Here is a 23,718-nt window from a genome sequence, read left to right on the forward strand (position 1 = left end):
ATATAGCTAATCTTGCACTGCAATTCTGAGAAAGTGAATTAAACCTGAAATAAATATATATCTAATCTGTTGTTTTCAAATAAGCTCTAATGTGAAAAAAGTTGATGCCAATTGACTTGTGAAATTAATTTTACGGCAAGATGAATGAAAAAAAAAAATAGACGGAATATCTTTAGCCTAGGTTTCTCAAAACTGTTTATTGTAACACTGCAAGTCAGTCAGTTGCTCAATTATTCTGACCTAAAGGTCAAGCTCTACAATGCTTTTCTATTCACATGGTTGTAGATGCTGGTTATGTGATTGCTCTAGACATCCTGTCAGCAAGAACCAGTCTGGCCATTTTGCTTTGACCTCCCCCATAAACAAGGTATTTCCACCCGCAGAACTGCAGCACATTGGGTATTTTATGCTTTTTATGCCATTCTTTGTAAACGCTAGAAACTGTTGTTGGTGAAGATCTCAGGAAATCAGCAGTTTCTGAAATACTCAAAACAAGTCTGCCACAGTCACTTAGATCACATCTTTTCCCCATTCTGATATTGGATGTGATGATTAAAATGAAGCTCTTGGCATGATTTTGTGCATTGCACTGCTGTGAGATGATTGGCTTACTCGTAATTCTGAGACTAATTGTAATTGCTGAAGTTTGGCTTTAATGAATATAACTGTGTGTCACAGGAAGCCATATTTGCAGCATGTGATATTTATTCAAAATACTTTCCAGCGCTAAACATGACAGACATTTTCAGTGTTACAGTAAACACTTCCATGTTGGTCAGTGAAACTTTCCGTTTTGTAAAATACATATCATTACTGCTAGGTATTCATAGTATAACTGAAATATACAGCAATTATTCCAAAAATTATTCAAGCGTCGGGCGGGGTTGGGGGGTTAGGGTGCTGGTGCCTCACACCCACAGGGTTGTGGGTTTAATTCCCACTTCTGCCATGTGTGTGTATGTGGAGGTTGCATGTGCTCCCTCTGCCTCAGGGGGTTTCCTCCAGGTTCTCCGGTTTCCTCCACTGATCCAAAGACATGCATTATAGACTAATTGGCAGTGTATTGCCCCCTTTAGCATCAATGATGACATGCAGTTATTTTTAATAATTGTGCATGAGGTCCTTAATTCTCTCAGGTGGTAGAGCTGCCCATTCTTCTTGGCAAAATGCCTCCAGTTCCTGTAAATTTTTTGGTTGTCTTGCACAAACTGCACGTTTGAGATCTTCCCAAAGTGGTTGAATGATATTAAGGTCAGGAAGCTATAATGGCCACTCTAGAACCTTCACCTTTTTTTGCTGTAGACATTGGAGGGTCAACTTGGCCTTTGTTGTCATTGTCATTGTCATGTTGGAACAACCAAGAGCGTCCTATGCGCAGCTTTCATGCTGTAGAATGCAAATTGTCTGCCAGTATTTTCTGATAACATGCTGCATTTATCTTGCTATTGATTTTGACTACCTTCCCTGTGCCACTGGAGCTCACACAGCCTCAAAACATAAGAGCTCCACCACCATGCTTTACAGTGGGGATACTTGTCACCGTAGGCCTTGTTGACTCCTCTCCAAACATAGAGCTTATGGGTGTGACTATAAAGATTAATTTTGGTCTCATGACATTACATTTTTTCATCCTGCTTCAGAAGCTGTTAGGCTTGTCTAGGTGCTGTCTGGCATACTGAAAGCAGACTTTTTGTGGCATGGGCGCAGTAACAGCTTTCTCCTGGCAACTCGACCATGCAGGTCATTTGTGTTCAAGTACTCTTGAAACACCACCACCACTTTTTTCCAGAGCAGCCAGTATTTCTCTTGAAGTTGCTTGTGGGTTTTTCTTTGCATCCCGATTCTTCTGGCAGTAGTGGGTGAAATCTTTCCTGGTCTACCTGACAGTGGCTTAGTATCAACAGAAACTCTTATTTTCCACCTCTTTAACAGAGTTTGAACAGTACTGACTGGCATCAAGTGTTAAGATATCTTTTTATATCCTTTTCCTGCTTAATAAAAGTTCAACTACCTTATTACGCGGGTCCATTGGCATTTTTTTTGTCTTCCCTCATGGTGCAGTATCCAGCCGAGTCAGTTCATCACCTCACTGAGTATTTATACACAGATACTAATTACAATGACAATGAGTCACAGGTGTGGAAACTTCCCTTTACCCTCTGTGTGTCAACCTGTGTACTGAACAACTTGAACAACTATGTGATAATGACATAACATGACCACAATCCTTAAATATGAAAAAAGACTTTTGCGCACATCTGTGTATATATATGGACGATGCCAATGAAAGCTATATCTCTCTTGACTGCAGCTTTTATTCTTAGTCTACAGATGGACATGCTATTCCAAAGCAGACATTCTGTGCTTAATATCAGTGATTTTAAAAACAAGTCCAAGGAACATTTATAGATTATTATAATCAATATTATATTTAAATGATGTCATTTACTTCAGTCATGATTTAGTTGAAATGATCTTAATCTGTTTTTTAGTTTTTTATGCCCTGGATATATGTAAAAAAAACAAACAAACAAAAAAACGAATCTACGAACCTAGTGGACGAATCTTCATCCACTAGGTGGTGTGGTTGTTGTGGTCAGTATTTCATGAGCCCCCCCTTTCCGCAGTCTTGTTTTGAATGCTGGAGTTCAGGCTTGACTACATTCTCACACATTAAGAACTGACTGATGGCTGATTGATAGTTCAGGTTCAAGGTTGATCGGTAATCAAATCAGGTTTCAAGCTTGAGCGGGTCTGTAGTGAGTAGAGAAAGTCTGAGACATTGGAGATTAAATGCTTATCATTATCGCTTATTGTTTTGTTTGAAGTGATTTCATTATTTTTTTACAACTGCTGAATAGATATCTAGATAGATAGTTCTGCATTTAAGATTCTGTTTTAGTGTTTGGAAGATTTGAGAGTGATTGAAAGTGATTGTTGTGTCCTTAAAGCAAAGCTGTGATCTGCTTAGCTACATGCTTTGGATACAAGTGTTAGAAGTATAAATAAAAGTTACAATTTTATCCCTATTTTATCCCTAATGAGCAAGATGGTGGCAAGAAAGTTAAATAAGTTAATGGATAGATTTTAAAAGAAAAGGCACATTACTGCATAATAACTAATTCAGCAGATATAATCTGACCAAAAACAATGGATTAGTAAAGTCATACCTTTTATGACCAAATTTTCAAATCCATCTTAACACCCTTAAACACTCTGGTCTGTTAATGGACCCAGTGCTAAAGCCTGGTGTTGGCACTGGGGGATGTTGTACAAGGTGATGTCCGAGTGCTGAATGTTCTGTATGCACGGGTCACCTGATAACATGCACAATATTACCCAACAACCCCAAGAGGATGGGATCACATGACGTCACAACACCAAGTGTGAACCTGCGTATCACTATCATCCAAAATATATCGCTAGGAGGTCATTAGTCATTTATGACTTCAGACTGTCAGAGGGCAAAATGTGCGGAGCTGAAAGTAATAAAGTGCAGATATGGAATCACTCAGATTGGAAATGACGTCACTTTTATCTGCAGTGATGAAAGATTTTGTGCACATTGTGAATATTATTACTGGTAGATATTATGTACTAATAAGCACCTTTAAATTTGTGAGTTAGGAAAAAAACCCTAAAAGCAGAAAAAAGCTAAGCCTTTATTATAAACAGAACAGAACTTTTTTTGTCTTTTAGGAATTTGATCTAATTATGCATGTTTTAATATGTTTGCTAAATGCATTTCTTTTATCCTTGTTCCTTTTTTTTGTAGATGGTAACTTGCCATATTTTGCACATTAAAAACATAAAATTATTATAAAATAAAATATATTTTATTAAAATTAAAAACAATTAAAACACTTTGCCTGCAGGTGCAGAATGAACTGCAAAGGTGAACTGTAAAGAAAAAAAAACACAAGTATGACTACTATGAAACAATTGACTGTACACCAAACACCATTTAGGCAACTAATCTCTACCTCATGACCCAAAATTGTGGCGTTAACTTTGGGCTTTGCAGGATGTTAACTCAGTAACTCAGAAACAAGTCAGTTATAGATCATTTCGTCTTGTTGTGTTGGTGAAAAGATCACAAATGGCTCACAGATCACAGTGGCTTAATCTCTGGGGTTGGGGGACTGATTCCTGCCTCCATCCTGTGTATAAGAAGTTTGCATGTTGTCGCTGTGCTTCAGGGGTTTCCCCTCCAGTTCAGTGACATGCCTGATAGCCTGCTTGGCATCTCTAAATTGTCTGTAGACTCCTGGCTCCATGTGACCCTGCAAAGGTTAAACAGTACAGAAAATGGATGGATTATTGTACACATTTAAATAACAGCTTCAATATTTGAATAGTTAGATTATGTTCATAAAATGCATGAGAGGAACTGTGGGATATAAAGGAATCCTTGGCTGCAAATGTTTGAGGCTCTCTGGCATAGTTAGTGAATATAGTAGTTAAATATTATGGCTCCTCATATGGAGAGCAATAGCTATATTATTTAAAAAGGGAAATTGAATTATAAAGCCATAAGCTATTAATTAAGGTCCTAACAATGTTTGTTATAGTGAAGCTAAGACCTCTGCACTGTTTCTGTACACACTGTGATCAAACCCCCATTCAACATAAAAGGCAAAGGTTTGTGGATAACTGACCATCACAATCCAGATGTGTCAGATCCTCCACTCTTCGGCACAATAAAGTGAGGCACTGACATTGAGTTTCACCTCAATGGCAACTTCCACTCCAAATTTGGTAAATCATGGAGCTTGCTTTGTGCACATTGTAATGTTGAAACAGGTTAAGGCCAAGACGTTCCAGTGAAGAAAAATTGTGATGCTACAGCAGACATTCTATACAAATCCGTGGGAAGATTTTGGCAAAGGATTACAAACATATGACGATGATGGTGAGATTTCCACAACCATCTGACCATATAGTGTATACACAAGAGACAGGGACCGTCACACATAAATGGTGACTCGGCCTTTTAAATATGTGTGTGTAATGTGTATGTTTACCATGAACTCTGTACCATAACTCAGGACAGTTATGAGACAAGGACAAGTACTAACATATCTAATTCAGCTACTGGTAGCATGATAGTAGTGTGTTTCTGTTAGGAAATCAACAAGCAGTGAGGCTTTAATCTCATTTCAGAATAGGTTGGAAGCGTTAGTCATAGCTATGCAGGAAATTATGTGGTAAATTCAGCCTCTGCAGGAAAAACAAGTTACCACTTATATCATGAGCACTGCCAGTTACAGTGGGAACGAACCAATGCTTAGAACACTATCCTGTGTTTTAATACTCTGTTCTATATATTTTGCAGAATTGACTTGTATTACTTTTCTTCTTGGACCCTTTTCATGTTGTATAGTGTCCACAATTACGGATAGTCATTTTTAAGAAGATTTAAATCACATCCAATTATCCTGATTTCTGTTGCTTAATTCTACGAAATACAATATTGGAAAATTGATAATTTATAATCACACTATACAGTGTCACCCACCTGGTTCTTCTCAAGGAGTTTTTCCTTAATCTTCTTCGATCTAAACCTATATCTGGATTTCTGTAAAGCTGCTTTGTGACAATATCAATTATTAAAAGCATTATATATAAAAGAAATTGAACAAATACAGACCAACACAGTGAAAGTTTTTGTTTCTAATTTCAGGAATAATAGCTTAAAAAAAAAAAAAAAAGAAGTTAAAATTCATATAACATTCAAAAAAACGAAAACACATCTGAGGAGCTGTACATGTTGTACATTAATTTATTCATTAGTGTATATATAATATATATATATAATAGTATAATAGTTATTTTCTTATTATTAATGCACCTAACACATCTTGCTAGGGGAACTGCATACTGAATCTCGTTGTAGTTCTACAATAAGAATAAAGGGTTGGAGTATTATCACAACATTCAGGTGGGGAAAGTGAATTCTTATCACTTGACTGAGAAAGGTTTCGTTTTCCCTAAAATATTAGTTCTCGTGCAAAGCCCAGGATACGTGCCACACCCTGCCGTTCCCATTTAACGCTCGTGACTGGTGGGAATGCACGCGCTCTATCACGGCTGCCCTTCTCTATATGGAAAGTTTTACAGGTCATTCAGATCTTCTTGACGTCACATCTGCATGCTTACATTAGTGGCCAATGAAACACGTGCGTGTGTGCGGTGCGTGTGTGCTGAGGGGGGAGGAGAGGGGGGAGGGGCGTACCGATTTACTGCAATATAAAAAGAGCTGGATGGTATTAAAGCGGGCTTTGACGGCGGACGAAAGTAGCATCATCAGTTAAAAAAAGTGCTCTTGGTTCTTGGTTAATACTCACATGGATTATTGACTTTACTGAACTGTCCTTTTGGCTGCTGATGCGTGATAACTGACTGTTACTGTTAACGCTGTGCAGGATAGTCAAAATAACAGCTATAAACTATCTCCAGTAAGTCTGCAGATGTTTCAGTGTTGCACATTGACCTCAAAGTCAGACCAGAAAAAAAACACCCAAACATCTTAAGAACAACTTTAATCACAATAGAGTGCAAAAAAAGGGGGTAAAACAGAGTAAGGATGCCTTTGGATCTGGGAATGTACGAGCGCCGTGCAGATTACAAATCTGAAAAACAGTGCCAGCGAACCTCGCTCGCTTTCTATCAGGCCGTGCGGGATTTACTGCCGGTGTGGCTGCTGGAGGACATACGCGCCACCGAAGCGTTTCATTGGGAAGACGAAGGTCGCGCATGCGCCTTCTCACCATCCGAAGCGCTTCTCTACGCGCTTGTCCACGACCACCAGCAGTACGCGCACCACCTGCTACAGCGCTTTTCCATGCACGCGCTGGCCATGCCGAGCGCGAGCTTCCGCTGCTGCGCGCACTCAGCCACGCCACACGTCGCCGTGGCCGTGCGCTACAACCGCAAAAACATTCTCAAAATGATGATGGACACCCTCAAAGATTTCGCGGACGAAGGCGAAAAAAAGCTGCTTTTGAATCACCGCGTGTGCGCGCACGCAGAGGGCGGCAAAACGGCCCTACACCTGGCGTGCGACCTGGCGCGCCCGGAGTGTTTGCTGCTGTTGTTGGGCCACGGCGCGTGCCCTTACGTCACAGATCGTGCGGGAGACACACCTCTGGACTGCCTGCTTCAACAAATCAGCCAAAGTGACATGGACATGCGTACGAAGCGCGTGTGCCTCGGATACCTGGTGTTGTTCATGCCCGCGCTACGCTTCCGCATGCGCACGGAGCTGCGGGAGAACCCGGCACTGTGGAGCCGCCTCATCGGGGAGCAAGCGTTCCAGTGGCTCTCTGGTCAATGTCCACCATCGCTCTTCGTCCAGTGCATGCGCAACGTGACCCGATCCGTTCCTGACGAACAGCTCGAGTCCCTGCCCGATTTCCTCAGACCACCTGATTTCAGATTGCACCAGTCTTAACGCCTTAATGGACGTGCGCTGTCTGACTTTGACTGACGAAATCAACCCTTATTTAAAATGTGTGTATAAACTTCCAAGTTATGGCAAGAAGTGGAAAAATCGTTCTTTACTATTTTTGCAGGTTGATCATTTAGAGCTGCTACGCTAATTACTGCACTGTAAATATGTGAATGTTGTAAAATAGAATGAATCCAAGTGACGGGTTGTAAATGTTTAAAAAATTATATTTTTTAAAAACATAAATATTTTTTTCTGAAAATGATCAGTGTTTTTCTTAAACCCCTTGTGTATCCAGTCATTTTTTCTAGACATGAGGAAAAACAAACATGTAGACTATCAAGTTTTGTTTGTGATTCTTCTGTGCTCAATCTGAACTGATAATCAGGCTTAGGCATGTTTGGTAAACATCTTTTTTTAATTCTTGAAGTTCATATAGACAGCATAAAGTGATGACAGCAGCAGTTAAAGCGTGGTTAATGGTATTAGTGATAATATACCATACGCATAACATCAGTGCTCTATAATGAGTGCTAGTGTATCCCATTTCATTTTCACCAACAGCATAGTGGTCAGAGGAGAAGAGGAGAAGAAAAGAGGACATGAGAGCCCCAGAGGGCCCCAAATAAAAGGCAAATGATCACAGATAAAAAGTAAAACAACCACAAACAACTGCACTACTAATGCAATGTTGATGTACTTACCATAGTTCATTTGCATAATATTTCTGAGCTGTCTGTTACAAAAAAAATTTACAGACAAATCACAAGGTGAGTTACAAAAAAAAGACACAGAGTACTATTATATATGCCTCTTATTAAATTATAATACACTTGACACATTTATTTATTTCTTAATAAAGTGCATTCTCTAAATGAAAGTTGCCAGTACAACATTACAGTTCACTCAGAATGGACTATGAAAGTTTCTATGAACCGAGGTGGCTTAGAAGAGTGCTGTAGATGGTCACATTAACACATTAACAGTCTACTAATAACCAAGTGAACCAAGTTACAGCAATGAAAAGATAAAAAATATACACCTCTTCATCTCCTTTTCCAGCGTCTGATCATTCATGCACACAGCGGATCTGAACCGACAAACAGCAGGTATGTGAATAACTAAGCATTAAGCATGCCTTGTGCCTTATAGTATGAAATGAATACTGGTAACAGCTCTCAGTAGCTACTACCAATTTTGATCATTTTTACATACATTCCTGGGTGAGTTCTGTGTCGAAGCAAAGATCGATAAATATTAGTAAAATAGTTCCTCCTTCATTCTTCATTGAACAGGACATTATATAAGTTCTTATGTTGATTACGAAGTGGTGGACCTTAATGCTCAGTATCAGTCATTTGAAGCTCTCCCAATGTACAGCGGTTAAAAATTGGGAAAATGAAAATATGCACTAGATTAATCAGAATGGAATTCAAAATCCACTAATAAGTACTTTTGGTCCCAGTAATTTTACTTCTGTGTCAGTAAGGTTTCTGCTTCAAGCTTCCTGTTTATCCACATTATGTTTTTGGCTGTACAATTACACTAAAGTGTAAGTGTTACGCTCAGCATACTGTTATTGTAAACATGTTTAACTAGACTTTCGGTTTATTTCGGGACATGTCTCTGGTTGCTTCACAACATGTGTGGTGGCCTGGAAAAACCCTTCCTATGGTGAAATGTTAATACTTTCTGCTTTATATGGTATATTCTGAAAACTACAGACTTTCCTGAACTTTTTCTCTTTTGCATGTATCTTAATGGCAATGTAAAAATCTGGCTGCTCCCAAACCGGGAAAAGGGAGAAAAATCACATTTGAAGAGTCCAGTCAGACTGTGGCTCTGTGTGGACATTCTGACAGCCGGTATCTGATTACGAACCAAATTGATTATGCTTATGTCTGTTTCACTTAATCAGCCACAGATATATCAATTCACTAAATTCAGAATGGCATTTTCAGGCAAAAAGCTAGACAGTTAGTGTTAATAGATGTTATACACCACACATGTAAGTTAGAAAAAGTACATTTGTACATTTTATAAGTTAACATTACGCTTTAGTTCAAAACAGTACACTTTACATCACCATACACATTCTGCATTGTATCACTTGGACCTCACAGAGAAGGAGACCATTAACTTGATATCACTTGCCTTAAAGAGCAATCAATTAATGCTCTTAATGACCAACCCTTTCACATATTTGTTTTACATCAAGATCAGACTTTAGTCTCTGTCCCTTTCCCATTCCTGTCTTTGAACCAGAGCCCATTTTCGTCAAATGTTTAGCATTAGAATGCTGATTTGTATTTTGTAATCATACCTGTGGCAGAAACAGCTCATCGTATGCATTGTGTTACTGACCAGACCATTTCATATTAATAAATAAAAAAAAAAAAGAAAAAAAAAGAAAATCATAACGGCTCCTGATATTCTGGGTAAAAAGTTAAATAGTGCATGGTTAAAATAAGTTAATTAAACAAATATTTTTTGTTGAGACATCCCTTCAAAACCTAACCATCAAAAATTCTGTACAATCTGTAAAGACAGTCTCTCTGTACACAGGTTAAGAACAGAACAAAAAAAAAGGGGGAAAAGTGCTCACTAGCAAAAAACAACATAACTGTTTTTACAAGAACACACAACACAGCTGTCTAAATCACCTCCCACTCCTCTTCGAGTTCTTCCCCACTGAGAGAGCCTGTGTTGGTGTGATTTTTGCCGGTGTTGTGTGGCAGGGTCTTGGTGAGGCGCTGTGTCAATGCACCAGTTGGAGTAACAGCCCAGACCTCATCCATGGGAGTCACTGCAACAAAGAGACACTGTTCTCAAACCTGATTTAGCCTGGTGTAGAGAAGTGGATAAAAGTACAGTATGTTCAGTATATTCACATACAGTATGTGTAACTCTAAAATGAAAGTAGACTACCTTACATTTCAGCTTGAATATTTATCCAATACTGGTGTTGCCAGTTCCTCATGCTTGGATCATATATTGGATCATAAATTTTTTTACCCTTGTTATGAAAAACCTAATTTAGTTTTGGTGTAAGCAGATCAGTCAGAGAAGCATTCAAGAGGCTAGAGAGGAATCTGAAGAAGCTGGAGGAAAAAAATATGAAAGCCCATGCTCAGAAAATGTTCTGGGGTATGATGAGCGCAATGGCCTTGGCACACATGGGAAAAATACCAGAATCCAGAATTTAACATCAACATTAACATTTAATCAAAATAAAAAATAAATAAACAAATAATCAACAAGGCTAACAGGCTGGAGTTGCTACTGGAACTGGTCTGGTCAGCATTATTTGGGGAGATTTTAGAGAATCTTTACCTGAATAACCCTTTAAAACACTCACCTGTCAGCCAGTTGACCAAGCCTGGCACCTTCTTCCAGTAGTCCCCGGCTGGGTTCTTTTCTGAGATCCCGTATCGTCGAGCCATCTCACCATTAGGACAGCGCACCCATGCAGTTCTTGTGCTCAGCACTAACTGACTAGCCTGGAGCCCTGCAGAATGGAGAGGCCACATTACACACTTTACAGCTAATAGGACCAGCTATCTTTAATGTGGCTAATGTCACTTCTGTGTCATGCAACCTTGCAGTAGCAGAACTGAGTAAATTCTAGTAAATACAGGTAGGCCAATGGACGTGATTGGGAATGTCCCGGTCATTTTTTTTTGTCCTGATTTGAGTATCTGCTGATTGTGATAATTTATTTATTTCATTTTTTTTTTTTAAATAAAAATATTTTACACACATAAAAATAAATTTTTGCACACATTTAGACACTCAAAGGACAAGTTACTAAAACCAATTCAATTAAGGCAAGGCTTGAGCTCAAAACACTGTGCAATAAGAAAACTCCCATTATAAATTTGCTTTGCTTTAAATGTTTTTCACTGATGTGAACAGAAATTTAAGGACTGTTACAGCAGGGATCACATCAGCTACGGTTCTCTATCAGGGCCCACTGTTTTTTTTTTTTTGGTTGTACAGTCAGCATCAGAGGTACTGAGAGGCTGTTTTTGCTCCAGAAGGCTCTGAACCATATAATATAAGCTATTTAACCTTCCTTTTACAACCGTTTGAGTGACATTTTCATAAAAAAGCTCAAAACTAACAGTGCATAGACAGTGGTGAGTGGTTGAAACACCCAACAATTTGTTCTTGCATTACCAAGTGCACATCTAGCAGGTGCTCACAAACTTTATTGTAAGTCTCTGGTATAGCTCCGAAAAATCCAGAAGAACATGAAAAACCTTTATTCTGCTGAGACTCTACTGAGATTTGCAGGCCATCCAGAGCAATAAATTCAACTACCCTCACATTATTTATTCTTGCTTTGTCAAAACCATGGCTGCTTGAAAACATTTTCCCGAGTGACCTGTGTGAACATGCATTACTTCAAATGTTTTCTTTTTAGATGTTTTATAATATTAGTCGTGTTGAAAGCACCTCTGCTGCTGCCAGCACATGAAATATTGGCAATGCCTACAGAGCATGTGGCTTATATACTGTTTTCATTTCATACTTTGATAAAATTAAAATAAAACAGTAGACATATTACTGCAGTTCATTTGTACAACAGATGTGGAAATGAAACTAAATTGAGCTAGATTGTCCCTTAATCATGGTAGGATTCAGACATCCCTAATTATGATACACCATGATAAGATCTGAAAATAGATCTGAAAATACAGCAGTACTGGTATAAATGGCATCACAAAAGCATATTTTGTAATATCCTTTGATATAGACAAAATGTATATAAAGTACAATGAAGCCTACATTTGCCTAACTTTAAAATTTTACTAATGAATAGTGTGTTCTGTGATTTTATCCTCTTTACTAATACTATACACAGATACCACAATATACAGTAGACTGCAGTGCTGGGTTTAAAACACTCTCATATTCCACCCCTACCAGGAACATGATTTTTCTTTTTTAGCCAAGACTTTAACTGATATAAACAGGCACCCAGAAATTTTTGTTGAGGTTCAACAGCTAGATAAAAAGCAAATAGAACTTGATGATATCAACCGAGATGCCTCCATGGCCTTGATTTTCTGAACGCAAATCTCTGTATGACAAACAGGAAGGACACTACTGAAGAAAAACCTCAGACATCTGACCTTGCTGTAAGCTTAACCCAGTTTGGACCATTTCCAAAATCTAATGAATCTTTATCTGGCCCACACATGGACTGATAACACAGAAACAAATATGCATATGCAGCTATGTTCAATTGTTTAAAATGTACTTCATGCTGATGTGATACATCTTGGTGCTATAACTATACTTACCCTGTGGGTTATCCCTGAAACCCCATTCTAGCAGCCCAGCACTAAAGCAGCTGCTGCATTCATTTTTAGAACATTTATTTTAACTAGTATATATACAGTATATATAAAGTGTGAACTTCTGTGACAGCAAATCAGAAACAAAATAAGTGTGTCGAAATAAAAGAGAAAAAGTATAATGGTGTTGTACCTGGAATGTGCTCCCAGGCTGTCCCAACTGGCATCTCCTCGGTTATGCCAATGCGCACGTGTACATTACAGCGGCTGTCCAGAGCCCACAGCATGCGGTCGTTAGGACTGGTCTGAACACGTACTAAGTGTACACCTACAGGCTGCTCCCAGAAAAAAAACAACACAGGAGGAACTGTGTTAGGCTGCACTGTAATTGCTGGCTTCTTGGGCAGTGTAATCAGTGACGGGATAAAACAAACATCACTTATGCAATGATGTAGTGTTTAAAGTTTGATGACCTGGATTTAACAAAGATCTCAAATCAAAGTGTGAAAAGGCTTTGTCAGTTGGTTTATGGTGCTTATGTTGAGCACGAAAAGTGAGACTGGCCTGGTTACCTGCTCAGGTGGCTCGATGCAGATCCAGGCTGGAAGCATCATGCTGGGGTTTAGTGGTTGTGTTCCCACTCTGAAATACACCATGCCATTGGAGTCACATGCCCACACATTCTGACTGCCACAGGAAAAGCTCAGAAGCCTCACGTGTCCTGTAAGTCAGAGTTATTATGTTCAGGATCTCATACTCACAATTGTTTTGCATGGTACAACAGCCCTTGATGGGATTCTAAATACTGATACAATAATTTAAACTCCACAGAACATCCGTGAAGAGACCTAGAGTTGGAAGTTCACAGGTACTCCTCATTCAATCTGACTGATCTAGAAACTGGTCAAATCCAAATGTGCAAAGCTTGTACAGACTTACCCAAGAGGCTGTATATGCTGCCAACGGTGTTTCTACAAAGTAGTGAATAAAGGGTCTGAATACTTCTCTAAATGAAGCTATTAAGTCATACATTTCTTAAAAAATTCTAAAAACCTGTTTTTCACTTTGTCATTATAGGTTATGCTTAACTCTTCTCTTTAAACCTTCTATTTAAGAGCTTACAAGTCCAGTCCAAACACATTTCATAAAAGGGTGATCCATAAAAGATAGGCCCAGGAGAAGTAAAATGGCTTGATCTGAATGTAGCGTTAATCTCAATGGCCCCATTTCTGTGACTGTGACATGCACTGTGTCTTAATCAGAAAAAGATAGTGAGTCTCGTCATACAGGCACATGATTATATTTAGGCCTGCGTCAGTACAATCCAAATCCTGTTCGTTCCTACCTTGCAGATCTAGTACCAGAAAATCAATGCAGTGAGAACTGAGTTCTGTTTTGATAGAGCATAGAGCAGATGAAAACGTCTGATGTGATTGGCTAACACTGCAACATGTCCCTGAACCTACAGTGTCATCACATTCTGATCTAGTGCTTAAGAGTCTATGGCATATTTCACAGACTTAAAGCAAACCTAGACATAAATGCTATCTACTGGATCAATAGAGGTAATGCAGTTCAGCTGGTGTTAGGAACAAATACTGCATGAATAAGCAGAAAGCATGTAATCACACTGACCTTTAACAGTTTTTTTTTAGCACACAGTACTACTTGTGAGAGAATGGGTTAACATTCATTCATCGTTTCATCATAAATGGATTTTGTCTTCATGATGAACTCATTAATATGGGATTAATTACAGAATATTATGTTATAAGGAATAAAGAGGATTAACAGCTCAATGATTCAAAATCATGAATCAGGCATCGCTATGTACTTAAGGGATCATAAGGGATAGTTCACGGTTATTTCATCTAAAATGTTTTTTTAAAAACACTATCAAAAGCTTTTTTGCATGATTATTCACTCTAAGGAAGTTCATTATTATTTACTGAAAAGTGTAGCCATAAAAAAAAAACATAGTACATACAGGACTGTTAACAATAACCATGACCATTTAAATAAAATTCACAGTGCCACAAAAAAAGATTGTCATCAGGCTATTCAAACATATTAATCAAACAACTAAAACTTAATAATTAGAAAATAATTTTCTGTTCTTGAATAAGAATAAAACTGCTACTCAAGCTGGTTTATAAACTTAAAAATAAATAAAAACATAATGATAGTGGACTCTGGTCTTGGGACTGTACTGTATATTTAAACTACAGGGAACTCTGTGTAGCATAACAGCTTCTGCAGTCTAAAATTGAGCCTGCACCCTCAAGCCGAGCTCATCTTTCACCCTGCTACACATCCACATCCAAAACAGGCAAGGCTGTAGCAGCCTCCATCACATGACTGTCTATTTGCACCCCCACCATTTTCCTAGCACAACACACCGAAACACTCACAGCCTGTAAACAAACCCAACATACTGCAGGATCTTCGTAACCTCGGGTTGGATTTAAATCTTATTTTAAGTGCACTGCGAGTCTGCTGAAGCTAATGCAATGATCAAAATACAACAATATAAATTTAAATCCATGTGACTGGGTTAACAAAAATGTTCTTCAATTTTTTTTTGTGTAACCATATTCTTTGTTCACCACTTGTGTTCATTTTTTTTATTTTAATATGGAAACTGATGACATCAGATCTTGGACATAGTTGATCCAAGATTATTCTTAAACACACTCACAATTGACCATTCATAACACAGTGAAGTTTTATCCTATAACAAAACTATTCCTGTAAATGCATGATTACTTGTAAAGCAAGAGGTAAATTGCCAGTAAAAATCTGTAGTTTAGTCAACTGAAAAGATTAAGTCAATCATGTTAGAAAAAGGCCAGTGTGGCTGAGGCTTTCATTCCAACAAAGCAGGAGCACCACTTGATTTTGCTTGTTTGATCAGGTCACCTTGGCCTCTAATGACCAAATGTGCCTTTAATTTGGCTGTAAAAAACCTGTAGTCACACCAGCCCTTTGCGGATAAGACAGACGTCCCGGGATTAAGGTGTCATCTCAGCGTGATCACAAACTAAATGTGTTTCTGTTAACAAACATGCTGATCAAATACCCTAGTGCATTCTTTTGGTCTACAGCCCTCACCAAAGCTACTGGAACATCATAGTCAATTCATTTCTCAAGAGTAGCGATTCAGAGCTATTTAATGTTTAAACAATCATTCTAAGAAGAAACACCTCATTCACACTCTAATATTTGGGTGATAAAAATGTCCCATGTTCTATGTGTTTTAATACATCTACATATAAATACCAGAAAATAAAACCTGATATTTTACACTCTCTTTTCATATTCGTCTTTTGATCTCAAACCCAGATGTCTTCAGCCTATAGCAGATCTAAATGAACTGGCATTGCCGTTCCAATAGTTTTGAAGGGGACTGTGGTTGCTGTTCATATGTTAATCCAATATTCACAAGCTCAGCACCAGCAGAACTGCTTGCTCTTTCTCAGCCTTGAGCCCTAACGCTTTATGAGCAGGTGCTTCTTGCGTAACACTAATACATCCTGCAGGCAAAAATATAAACACATCTCTCTACAGCAGGTGCTCTTGATATATGAAACCAGCACTCGCTGTCTGAGCACTTCAGTGACGTGGAATCCCACCTACCACTGCGCTACGAGAAAATCAGTAAAGTACTCATACTGCAACAAAACTTTAACAACAACAAAAAAAAAAAAAACGTAATATCGTAAAATGTTCTGAAGAAGCTATTTTTTAAAGGTAATGACAGAAAAGCAGGTTAGCCGTGCACTGTGGATCACACACAACCTTAGACAGGATCGAAACTGGAGAAGGACTATGTGGAAAGGAATGTTCCATGTGGGTCACCTCGTCACAAACAGCCCAGCCTAAAGGACGCTTCAAAGGGCCAACCCAGACAATATGTTAAAGGTCCACTCCCACACTAATAAGCAACACTAAAGAATTAATTCATTTACTACAAGAGCTCAAGAATAGGCTTACAGATGTGCTGTTTCTTTAAAATGCAGACAATTCTAGATCAAATAAAAACTCTAAGACATCCACAGAGTAACATTCAATGTTGAATATTTTTAAAATCAAATTGGTGAGTCACCCTAGTATCTGTCTCTAATGTAATCCACGCAGCTATTTACAGGCTGATCCAGTTATGCTATTACTGTGAACTCCCAACAACCGCCGTTATCTTGACAAAAGGCAAAAACGGAAAGAACCAGCAAAGCTTTCATGACCCATGTCAAGACATAGTTGTTTGGCATTCCACTGCTCTAAATTTGTCCTGCGCGTGATCCAGTGACGCTGCTCTCTTACAGGGGGGTGTGTGAGTGTGCATACCAAGCTGGCTGAGGTCTAGAGGTGTCCAGTGGAGGCCGGTGGGGCAGTTGGCTGTGAGTGTGCGAATGTGGACACGGCCATGCTGGTCCAGACCCCACAGAGCGTCTCTGCAGGCTGACAGCTGCACAATCTCCACGTCTGCAGGCAGTTGGACAGTGAGAGGACGCATCTGCAGGTCCTGGTCCCAAATGCAGAACAAGTCTTTCCTGCTCTGACCCAGCCAAAGAAAACTCCCTATAGAGATAAGATATAAAGTACAATGTGCAATCAGATTACCAACTTACGAGATTACCAACTGAAAGAATAACTCTGTTATGCTGTGAGGGCATTTGGTTTAGGTCCACTTGTCGCCTCAGTGGAAATAGTTGATGCAAAACAATACATTTATAATTAATTCTAATTGATGAGATTTATCCTATGTGTGTGAGCTCTTGCAGGATTATAATGTGTCATCCACCAGATATGAGGACTCACTAAATGTTTGTTGAGCATGATAATGAGGTATAGCCTCATCTGAATTAAACCTATGTGAAGTGTTTAAAAAAGCTGTGCTCATCCCTCCACTACAGCTCCATATATAATACAGCATTGTATTACATATGCCAAAGAGCAATAAATCTGTTATGGTAGCACCAAGACTATTTAATCAGAGTTTTTCTTTTTTTCAAGAATAAATAAATTTCATATTACCTTCAGTTTCTTTCTCACATCAGAGCAAATTTTTAATTCAGCTTATTTCACTAAATCAGAATTGTACTGGTCCAAAGGACCCTGTCTCACTGTCTCTTTAAATAGATTGGTGCATGGACTATTAGAAGCTTCTACCATACTAGATATTATTAGAGCTTCTTAGGAGTGCACCTTTTGCTGTATTTAATTGTCCGTGAAACAATGAGAAAATCTCAAAACTGGTTCCGTCTTCAAAATTTCCAAACAGGTGAAGGTACCACAAGCAACTGTATGCCAACATAAAAATCTTGGGAGCACACTTGGTTGCATGTGGGTCTTTCAGCAAGACAATAATCAAAAGCATACCACCAAAGTTTTAACAAAAAGAAAACATTGGAGTAGCCATCATAAAACCCTGACCTGAATCCCATAAAAATTTATGGATTGAAATGAGAACGTGTTTGAGCAAGAGGGCCCAAAATAACAAAGTATATATAAATATTAAATTTATAAATCTAATAAAGTATTACAAGCTGAATAAGTCTGTCTCTTAACGTGTCTATTTTATTTCTGTTGGAGTTCTTTTCAAAATACTAAAAACTAATCGACTTAATGGAGGCAATGTATGATAAAATGAAATGAGTGGCGTTGTTAAACAAAGTGTGTTGACGTGTTTAAAATTGAAAAATGGTTATAGGCCAGGTTTTAGACAGCTTTCATTAGAGTCCAAAGCTTATCCAGTTTACCATCTAACTAAAGCAGCTGCAGTGGAAAAGGAAGGAAAGATGCACATACCGTCTTTGCCTGAAACTGCTGACGAAAACACAAATGCCCACTTAGTAGCAGATGCAAGCCCCCGGGGAACAATAGTTCTCCAATATGTCCCTGAAAGAATATTCAAAAAGCATCATAAAACACAGAGAAGCCACAACCGAAACACAGAAACAGTCAAAAATGACTGTTCATCATTACTGAGCTCCAGGTGTGTTTACTGTATTATAGATGAAAGACATGACAAAATGTCTACTGGTCCTGCCTGCTGGGTTCTGCATGTTCCTTACTCTAACACTACATTGAGCTTAGAAAAGCTCTGACAATCGGATATGTTAAATATTGTGCAAATGGAAATTATGAAAAAGAATCGCACCAATAAGGCTGCCCTTGGCCACGTGGAAGTCATTGCGACCCGAGGCGATCCACACGCCGCTGCGGTTGGCACTGACCAGGCTTGGGTGACATTGAGACTGCTGCCAGAGGAATGCCACACGCAAGCGCTCGGCAACTCGCTCCACGGGAGCCTTGGTGGCTGTGGCGACACTCTGCGTGGCCTGGATCAGTGTCTGGAAGAGGCCGCCCTGCTCGAACACTACATAATCTGTGATGCTCACCTATACAGAAGATCAGGGGCATAAGCTAGTAAACAATTACTATTTTGTAAACTTCTACATTAGCAGTTCGTAAATCAAACTTTTAATTAATGCACTAAAGTTTGAAATATCACCACAATAGATATTCAAAAATAAATCAAGAAAAAAAAACTTCAAAACTTCAGAAAAATCCTAACAGCTCTGTCAAATGCCATTTGTTTAAGAAAATCTAGCTTTAAAAATGTATATATATATAAGCATGTGAACTGAGAATCAGAATGTACTTTATTTATTCTCCAACACACTATGTGAACTAAGATGCACAGACATTTCCCTTGGTGCAATCAGCACTGTAAACAAATTCTATTCATTTTTATAACTGGAAAAAAAAATGCAGCTGTTGGTATTAGATTGTACCTGCCACCAGTGCTCATCTTCACCCTGGGGTTTCTTAGCTGTGACCCCGGTTCTGAACCAAAGGCTACCGCTAGTGTCCAGCGCCCACAGTGTGTTGTTCTCACCCAGGGCAATGCAGATGGGCTCCAGACGCTGAGTCTCACTGCACACACAACACCACACATGCATAATATTACAGGCTAAGTGGAATGATTCATGTTTTGTACTGGACAGACATAAACACATTGATATATGTCAAATTTGTGATCACAGCCTATATATACAATATATGTCCATATAGAGCATGTAGACACCTGGCCATCACACCAATATGTTGGCCTTCCCCAAACTATTGAAAGAGATTTCCCCTCACTGAATCTAAAACCTGTTCCAGTACAACAAAGTGAGGTCCATAAAGACGTGGTTTACAAGGGCTGGAGTGGAGGAACCTGCACAGAACCCTGACCTCAACCCCAGTGAACACCTTTGGCATGAACTGGAAAACCGGATACATCCCAGACCACCTCGCTTCACCTTTCACTTCCCAACCTCACTATTGCGCTTGTGGATGAATAGATACAAATCTACATGTCCAAAAAATCTAGTGGAAAGCCTTCCCAGAAGAATGGAGGCTGCTGTTACAGCAAAGAGTGAAACAGCTCCATGTTAAATGTTCAAAGTTTCTGGAATGGACATGAGAATGGACATTGGCTATATAGTGTAGGATAAATATTAGTTGCACTTTTTTGTTACCACCTAATTCTAAACTAGTAACATTTGTATTGACGCGACACAATTAAAGTCCCGTCAGCAGTTATTTGGAAACCTACAAGAGACCATCAGTTATGCACGCTCTGAGCTATGATAACAGTGTAATCAGAGCTGCGTCATCTTCATAAACAAGTGATAGAACAGTACTTTCTCCCAAACTGAAGGCAGAATGCAGATACTAAATGTACCCAAGTCATTGCTAGTTTGAACCTGCTTATTACAGTTTTGCTATTTTACTACAAAAAAGACAATCAGCAGGCTAGAACAGCAGTCACTATGAATTATTAAGTCTAGGTTATGTCAGCTGCTCCCTAAACCATATTATGACAACCAGATTTGCATTTCAGGATAAAGTATTTATGGTGAAGGTCTGGAGAGGGGTGAGGGTACCTGACTTTGTCGTATTTCCACTGTTCACCCTCTGCACAGTAGCTGCTGAGTCCCTCTCTGTAGAAGAGAACCCTTTGCTCGCTCAGTGCCCACACCACACTGCCCCGTGCTGCTATCTGTGCCATGGGACATGGGCAGTCCACCTTCACTGAGCGCGCACATGGCCGGTCCATGCTCAGCCCTGACACACACACACACACACACACACACAGCATCTATAGTGTTTTTCAGGTTCTGTTACCTCGATTTCATTGCCTTTCATTTCTACATTTTTTATTTTAGCATTACTTTCACCCTTTATACAAATTTATTTAGTTAAAGAATTTTATTTGCTTATTCCATATTACCATATGATGGATTAGATTCCTTTCACATTAGTATTATGGAAGGAAGAAAAGTTATTCTTAGGTTGTGTGGGTCAACAGATGCCATGTCCTGTGTGACTAATTCAAGAATGGCTTATACAGCATCAAAATATTATTCTTCAGATTGCAGGGGAATCGGCAAGATCTCAGAAGAAACCTATCACCTATTAACATTCTTCTGAAAATAGTTCTTTTACAGGTGAACATATAGAACAGTTTTACATCCTCTTGATAAGCTATCCGGTTTAGTGGGCAAGATACAGAGTTCACTGAAGGTGGCCTAAATTGTACACTCAACTGTAGTTAACCCTGATGGTGTTTATCTCTATCTTTCTTGGTAACATATCCACAATGAAGAGATCATTCACTTTAAGAATTTTATTACATTAAAACTTCCTTCTTCAGCATCTCATCATGTCAATTTGTTATGGGTTGTTCATATGGCATAATGCAATATAATATAAAACAATAAAATTTGAATGTTCTACCTAATTAAGGAAACCAGGCACAGCTGAGTGCAGTATATACTCATTCAGGGTGCTGTAAAGTGAGTTACACCATCACACTTCTTGCTTTCAATTTCAAACATTTCATTTCAAATCCGAAAGTGACCATTCTATCCCTGTCAGATAATGTGACATTAATATAGAGAATATAATAAGTGCTGTTTTTTTGCGAATGAAAGGTATTATCTGGTAATTTAGGAGAATAAGATAATATTCTGTCAGCTAGTCAGTGTATTCACAGGAACAATGTGGTTGGAGCTGGAGGCCAGAGCAGAAATCTACTGCTGGGGATTTCCATAAAGAGAGCTATGAGACAGCTGGCACGACCGTGCTGAGAACTGCTGTGCTTGATTACACACTGCATAGTTATGTAAAACACACTGCCACAACACTCGCACTGAGCCCCAGCAACTACACAGCAGCATGTGTAGCAATCGCAAACAGAGACTATTCTAGCTTTCGGTTCATGACTACTACAGTCACAATGATCCAACTGCATAAAGTGTTTAGATTTGTGAAGAAAAGGTTTTAGTGAACTCTGCAGTGCAGTGGATTTTCTTTTAAAAAGTCATGCAGCGCCATCTAATGTTCAATTATTAAAACGCTATGAATTTCATAGTGTGAACAGTGGATATTAAACGACTTCACATCCCATTAAAATCGCTCTTTCTTCAGGTAAAAAGGCAAATGCATCTGCAAATGCAGGCTTCAATAACAAAAAAATAGGGATCGGCAAAAGTATCAGAACAGCCCCACACACAAAAAAATAAATAAATAAATCAAGATAAATCATGTGTGATCCTGTTCCACCCACAAGTTGATAACACAATTTGTGTAAGAAAAACAATTAGAAATGTTTCAGCGGAAAAACCAAAACCAAACCAAAAGCTCTTGTTTGTAATCTTACAATAACCTGGTTGCATAAGGGTGCATAAGGCCCTTATAATAGAGCATATGATTGTGCAGAATGAATTCATGTTCAAAAGGAACTGAACTGAATCCATGGGCCACAAAAAATGTCTTATAGTTTGACAAAGCCAAGGTAGACCTTTTGGGACATAATTCTAAAAGTTATATTAATTCAAAAAAAAAAAAAAAAAAAAAAAAAAAAATTTTTGGAAAGACCCTATAAGAGTTCAGATTCTATCGAAAGCCTGAATGACTAAAAGATGGCTGTGCACAGATTCCCATGCAAGTTGAGAGATCTGGAGCATTTATATATATTATCTATATAATATTAATCAGGGGAAAAAAAACTGAATATGATTTATCTTGGTTTAATTTGTTTACATCACTAACAACTAACAAGGAATGTGTAGACTATGTCATCAGTCAAATTTTGACCTGGGGCCATATGGGTGATTGACGTACCTTTATGAACACTATATACACACATGCATGCACACACAAATCCCAGTCCTGATACAAGTTATACAGCATGTTAGGACAGTATTCTATACAGATATTATAACATACATTTATTATAACTGTAAAATTTATTTGAATTAAACAGAGAACCCCACTCCAATCGACCACAATCATAGGTATATACATGCTATAGTTTATCATGCAACTCTTTGTCTGATTCAGTATGGAGCAACCCTCTTACTATAGCTTTATAAAAAAGATGCTTGGAAAGCATTAACTGGAGTTGATCAAATTTTACACACATGCACCCATACACACACACATGCTTTTAGTACTTAAGTAGAATTCAGCATCCACACTTCATCTCACCTGTCTGGAGATAAAGGTCTCCGCTGGTGCGTATGATCCAGGCTGTGTCATCACTCAATGCCACAAAGGAAGTCTCATCCAGGGCTTTGTACCAGTGCCTTTTCCCCTTGATGGTCACTTTTCCACAGGCATAGGCTGTCATGGTCTTCTGTTCCACCTTCCATAGCAATGAGCCTAAGAAGAAAAACAGGAATCACAAATTTTGCATTTATGTTCCCATTTCTCATAGCACAATATATACTCTTTCCATTCTACTACTAGGTTCCTTGAACTATAAACATTCCCATTTCACTTTATTAGAAGTTCCTAAAGACACAATTTGACCATTTCCTGATAAAACCTTTTAGTTTAATATACATTTAAGTGACTTTCATTAAATTATATTACCTGATGTACCCAGCAGTCATCACATGCAGTGTC

At 38.6% G+C, this 23,718-nt stretch overlaps 2 protein-coding genes across 2 annotated transcripts in view; one reads left to right on the top strand and one right to left on the bottom strand.

Annotated features, from left to right (window-relative positions):
- Positions 1–6,265: 6,265 nt before the first annotated feature.
- ankrd9 (ankyrin repeat domain 9) lies at positions 6,266–7,714 on the top strand. The gene has a single exon (XM_058399330.1). The coding sequence runs from the start codon at positions 6,587–6,589 to the stop codon at positions 7,451–7,453; it is 867 nt and encodes a 288-aa protein (XP_058255313.1). The 5' UTR covers positions 6,266–6,586; the 3' UTR covers positions 7,454–7,714.
- A 135-nt stretch (positions 7,715–7,849) lies between these two features.
- tecpr2 (tectonin beta-propeller repeat containing 2) overlaps positions 7,850–23,718 on the bottom strand; it is a 30,138-nt gene continuing 14,269 nt past the window's right edge. Inside the window, exons 11-20 of the mRNA XM_058399328.1 lie at positions 23,299–23,472; positions 20,691–20,871; positions 19,551–19,692; positions 18,914–19,154; positions 18,562–18,651; positions 17,098–17,331; positions 13,326–13,474; positions 12,947–13,088; positions 10,809–10,958; positions 7,850–10,256 (exon numbers count right to left, since the gene is read on the bottom strand). Coding sequence (XP_058255311.1) covers positions 10,105–10,256; positions 10,809–10,958; positions 12,947–13,088; positions 13,326–13,474; positions 17,098–17,331; positions 18,562–18,651; positions 18,914–19,154; positions 19,551–19,692; positions 20,691–20,871; positions 23,299–23,472 — 1,655 coding nt within the window. The 3' untranslated portion in view covers positions 7,850–10,104. The remainder of the gene's footprint in view (positions 10,257–10,808; positions 10,959–12,946; positions 13,089–13,325; positions 13,475–17,097; positions 17,332–18,561; positions 18,652–18,913; positions 19,155–19,550; positions 19,693–20,690; positions 20,872–23,298; positions 23,473–23,718) is intronic.

The sequence above is a fragment of the Hemibagrus wyckioides genome, linkage group LG09 (assembly GCF_019097595.1).
Source record: "Hemibagrus wyckioides isolate EC202008001 linkage group LG09, SWU_Hwy_1.0, whole genome shotgun sequence".
In the NCBI taxonomy this organism is placed as follows: Eukaryota; Metazoa; Chordata; class Actinopteri; order Siluriformes; family Bagridae; genus Hemibagrus; species Hemibagrus wyckioides.

What these genes read in the sequence shown, in the direction of transcription:
- ankrd9 (XM_058399330.1), top strand. Translation starts at nt 6,587, where the DNA reads ATGCCTTTGGATCTGGGAATGTACGAGCGCCGTGCAGATTACAAATCT.